Source organism: Aplysia californica, unplaced genomic scaffold (genome assembly GCF_000002075.1).
Source record: "Aplysia californica isolate F4 #8 unplaced genomic scaffold, AplCal3.0 scaffold00083, whole genome shotgun sequence".
In the NCBI taxonomy this organism is placed as follows: Eukaryota; Metazoa; Mollusca; class Gastropoda; order Aplysiida; family Aplysiidae; genus Aplysia; species Aplysia californica.
In genome coordinates, this window is record NW_004797353.1 from 1,165,331 (window position 1) to 1,170,850 (window position 5,520).

General features: G+C 39.0%; 1 protein-coding gene across 1 annotated transcript in view; it reads left to right on the forward strand.

Annotated features, from left to right (window-relative positions):
- The window catches only part of LOC101860155 (ATP-dependent DNA helicase Q4), a gene marked incomplete at its 5' end in the record, with an annotated part of 67,028 nt that extends 63,553 nt beyond the window's left edge, over positions 1-3,475 (forward strand). Inside the window, 3 exon segments of the mRNA XM_013080383.2 lie at positions 1,304-1,490; positions 2,301-2,469; positions 2,995-3,475. Of these exon segments, the coding sequence (XP_012935837.1) occupies positions 1,304-1,490; positions 2,301-2,469; positions 2,995-3,231 (593 nt within the window).
- Positions 3,476-5,520: the final 2,045 nt, after the last annotated feature.

Sequence of the window (5,520 nt, forward strand, 5' to 3'; positions counted from 1 at the left end):
GCGCTCATGTGACCTTATGCAGTTACGAGCGCCGTAAAACTCTTTACAAAAATTACCACCAACAAAAAACAGCTCCAGGGTACGAAAAAAAAGAGAAAATAATATGAAGTGAATATTTTTTTAAGTCAAGGGAGGTAATACTTGGTGTTGCAGTCATGATTTTTTTTTCGGTTTTTATTTCCCCTACTGCGTACTGCCGTTCCGTTCTTTAAAAAAATGTACTTCTCGCTGTAAATGAGGAAAATGTGGTTAAAGTGCGTATAACATTGTTAAGTAATTTTTTTATTTTTTTAAAAAAAGGTATATTTAAAGTTAAAACGAAAGCAAATCTAAATCTTTTTCTCTTTTTTTTTAAATAGTAGAGGGTTTTGCGGCACTCGCAACTGCATAAGGTCATATGAGCGCCAAGGGGTGGTTGTCAACAGAGAAGTCTTTACAGACTTAGACTGCTTACCTCTCTAGCTTCAACAGCACAAGGTCTGCTTCGACTATCAAGGCACCCCAAAATAGCAGGTCACAAGAGAGTGACAAACATACAAAAGAAGTAGAGGAAAATGACAATAGTAAGGATCAGGAAAGAAAAAGCAGCAGTTCCCTGTTATGAGCGTGACACGAGTCAGCCCATTTACAATTCTACTGTGCTTGAACGAGAAATGTTCCCCCTTTGGGAATGGCCTAAAGACACTTCAGTCAGTGGCACTGCCCCGAGGGGTGATCTTTTTCTGTGTATAGAAAAAGTGAAACAATAATTGTTAATAAATGACCAGTAAAAGTGCGAGTTCTTAATATAATAATTCCTTTGCATCCCAGTGTGTTAAGTTGTAAAACTTGTTTTTTTCAATTAATTAATGGCAAGTGAGTTGATAGTTGATTGTTGTCGTTTTCTTTTTTATTTATTAAAGTGAGTTCTCATATGTCACAGCCCACTTAGTCTGACTTAGCTCTGTCCCACCACACACACACACACACACACACACACACACACACACACACACACACACACACACACACACACACACACACACACACACCACCCACTCACACACACACTCACACACTCTCTCTCTCTCTCACACACACACACACACGCACATTTTTTTGTCTGTATGTGTGTGTTGGTGTGCGTGTGGTGTGTGTGTGTGTGTGTGTGTGTGTGTGTGTGTGTGTGTGTGTGTGTGTGTGTGTGTGTGTAGTACTGATATCAAAGCCTTTTCTCCAAATAACCTTGCAGTGTGAATAAGATCGAGTTTGATCTCATACCCTACCACTACTTCTGCTCCTTCTCTCTGTCTCGAACCGCTAGGTCCTAACGGCTTTAGAAAGACAGGCGTCCTAGTTGAGTTCTCGGACCTGGCCTTCCACTTCCGATCACGTGGTGACTTGTCGGACACAGAGATGGACGGGGTCTTAGACTTCCTGAACGGGCGCGCCCAGAGACAGGAGAGGACTGAGCTGAGACAGCTGGACATGCTCGCTGAAGCCTTGAACAGGTACAGATAAGATAAGATATATCTTTATTGTCCAGATCCTGGCACATTCGTTTCGTGTTTCACCACGTGTACACACACACGTACACACACACGCTCACACACACACTCACACACACACACGCGCACACACACACACACGCACACATACACACACACACACACACACGCGCGCGCGCACGCACACACACGCAGGCTTACAATCACATGCATAATATAAATGAGCAGCAATATAAACAATAATAATGTTAAGCTAGATACACACTCAATGTTATTCTTGTGCATGCTCTAAGGTCGTAAGTATATTTATACAAGATGGTTAAGATGGAAGCATTTTGATGGATGATGGTAAAAATGGCCTTCTATATCTTTCTTTGTTACAGATAAGATGCCTAGGTCTTTTATTTCTTTCAGATATTACAACAACAATGACAATCTTTATTCATCTCTCATCTGTCATAACTCACAACTCTTTCTTGTGTTGTTATTAAGAGCTTTTCATCGTGGGAATAAAATTGTTTCTAAATTCATTTAAGACATGGAGAAATTATAATAATTATATAGAGATTCAGTAACGTGCAAATATAAAAGCTGGATCTATATGTTGTTGGGTTGTTGTTGTTGTTGTTGTTGTTTTTTTGGGGGGTGTTTGTTTCTTTGTTTGTTGGTTTTTTTGTTCGTCTTTGTGTTGTTTTTTGTAAAGGGGGGAAAGGTAAACGTGTATTAGTTAACCGTTTCGTGACGCTGCTAATTCTTCTTTTTTCACGTTGTTGTGTTATGTATTGTCATCCCTTTTCGTGTGTTCTTCTACAGCGTGTCGCACAAGAACTTCTGGATGTGTTGTGACACGGCGGACGAAGAGCGGAGCAACAAGCTCAAGAAGAAGCTGGTGGACTTCTTTGACACAGATGGTGCTGAAGACGCAATAGGCAGGGGAGGGGACGTGGAGGCGTCTTCCTCACAGGGGGCTCGTGGGGAGCAGGTGGGGCATTTGTGTGTCTGTCAGTCCGTCTCTGTCAGTCCGTCTCTACTATTTATCGATCTATCTATCTATATATCTATCTATCTATCTATCTATCTATCTATCTATCTGTCTGTCTGTCTGTCTGTCTGTCTGTATGTCTGTCTGTCTGTCTGTCTGTCTGTCTGTCTATCTATCTATCTATCTATCTGTATTGTGTATCTGCTGCGATATGTGTCATGTATGTATCGACCATTTATCTGACTATGTTGCTGATATCTGTGTCCTCACTGTCTAACTGTCAACTGTCATATCTATTTGTATTTTTCTTTCTTGTGTTCTGTCTGCTCCTCGTTACTTTTCTATCTATGGTTCTTGTATTTTATGTTCCTTTCCTCGGGCAGTTTGGTGGATGAACAGACATTGTTTGCTGGTGTAACCTGTCTTTGTGATCCCCTAAGTAGTTTGTAAATATTTTTTTTTAAATTTAGAAAGTTGTTGGATTTTTAAAACTTATAATATATTTTTTTTACTATTCCTCTTCAGCGTGATGAAGCTAGCCTGGCGCAACTGCGGGGCGACATAAGAAATTTCATCTCCATATATGGTCAAGAGCACTCCCTCACAGGGCGCGCCATTGCCCGCATCCTTCACGGGATCGCCTCCCCTTGCTTCCCAGCAGACGTATGGGGGCGGGTCAGACGTTTTTGGCGGGCTCATTTGCATACTGATTTCAATATCGTCCTGAAAGAAGCCACGAATTTGATTGTTGCAATGCGATAGCTGAACTGGGTTGTTGTAGTTTTTTGTTGTTGTTGTTGTTGTTGTTTCTTTGTTTTTGCTTGTTTTTAAAGAGGTCTTTGGGCCACGAAGGTCTTGGGAAGGAAGTCTTGTGTTTTGAGGTTGGGTTTCCTTAAAACGTTAAACAACTGATGGTATACTATACGTACGTGCGACCACAGACTCACTCATACACATACACAAACATATGCACGCACAAACACACACTCACACACAAACACACACACATACACATACACTCTCTCTCTCTCTCTCACTCACACATACTCTCTCACACACACACACACACACACACACGCACGCACGCACGCACGCACGCACGCACGCACGCACACAAGCACGCACACAAGCACGCACTTATATACATGAACTCAAATGCACACACACATACACACACACAGACACACATGCACACACATACGCATTGACAGTAAAGCGCACCTTTCCTTCTTATTGCGAACAAGAGTCTTAAAAATAAAAGGAAATGATGTTGTACATACATTGTCATGGTACTTTTATTTTTGTTTTGTTTTGTTTTGCTTGTTTGTTTGTTTGCTTTATTTTTGGGGGGAGAGGGGGGGGGGGATATTTTTAACTAAGTAGACTCATAATAGGCGTTCAATAAAAGGAGATCCCGAAAACAGAGGTGAAGCTTAAAACAAACATTACTTCAGAATTTCTTTCTAGATTTTAGCCTGTAAGTGATGTGTTGGATATACATTAATTTGTGACTCTTTTTTTTTTTTAAATGACAATTACATTTTTCATTTTGAGTGCTCTCTTGCAATGTGTTTCCACTGCCCTTTTATTCTAGTGACTTTTGCTTTGTTGGCTTTATTAAGAAATTATGGAGAACTTGCCTTTTTCATTCTTGTGTGAACATGTTTTTGTCAATTTTTAAAATGATTTAAACGAGTTTGGTCATAAAAGGTCTTTTTTGATTGAGACTTTTTTTTCGGCTGTATTTTGTTTTGGGGAGGGGGGTTGCAGGGAATGCTGTTTTGCCGAGTGCTTTGAAAGTTACAAATCAGGAAGATTTAAGCAAAGATAACACATGGTAGCCTACTACATGTATTAGTCTCAACCACCACAATAAATTTTCTACGTGTTATTATTATTGTTACTATTTTTATTATTTTTATTATTATTATTATTATTATTATGATTATTATTATTATTATTATTATTATCATCATCATCGTCATCGTCATCATCATCATCGTCATCATTACCATCATCATCATCATCATCATAATCATCATCATCATCATTATTATTATGATTGAAATTACTATAATAATAATAATAATTATTATTATTATTATTATTGTCATCATCGTTATTATTTTTATTATAATTATTATTACTATTTTTATTATTAGTGTTATTATTATCAATGATAATACATGTACTACATCTATATTATCGTCATTATTATGGATCGAAAACAACAACGCCACATCATTATTGTACTTCCAAACTCTAATGAGAAGCTCTAAAGAAGAAGAGTAATATTCTGGGTGTTTGTTCTGTTCACACTCGCAGTGGGCTTGAATTTTGTATTCTTTTTGATATTATATTGTATTTCTTGTTAATTGGCAATTTTTCGTCATAGCCTTGCTGAATTTGTTTTTGCTTTCTTTAGGGTTTTTTGTTGTTGTTTGTTTATGAAGGTTTTTTGTCTGTTTGTCTTTTGTTGTGTGGTTATTTTTCTTTGAGGGTTGGGTATCATTTAAAACACCTCATGTCCATAACATAATCATTATTAAACTTTTTTGTGATTAATGTTGTATTTGCATCATTCATTTCCCACAGGCTTCCTCATCCTGTCTCTGTTTAAACCTTTTTCCTCACCCTCGCTCTCTCCCTCTCCGCCCCACACTCACACAGACACACACTTTCTATCACCTTCCCTCTCTTTCCGCTCTCTTTCTCTCTCTCTCTCTCTCTCTCTCTCTCTCTCTCTCTCTCTCTCTCTCTCTCTCTCTCTCTCTGTCTCTCTTTCACTCTCTCTCCCCCTCTCTCTCTCCCTCTCTCTCCTTCCCCCCCCCTTTTTCTCTCTCTCTCTCTCTTTCTTTTTTTTGGTTTCTTTCTGCTGTGATTATCTGTTTGTGTGCATGTGTACCGGCATGTCTCTCTTTGTCTGTGTGTGTCTGTGTTGATAAATGGGTGCATGGATTATCAACAAAATGTTTGAAATCTTTAATGTCAGTTACGTTATTGGAAGGGAGAAAGGGGGGATGGGGGTGGGGGGGATTGTAAAGTGTGAGT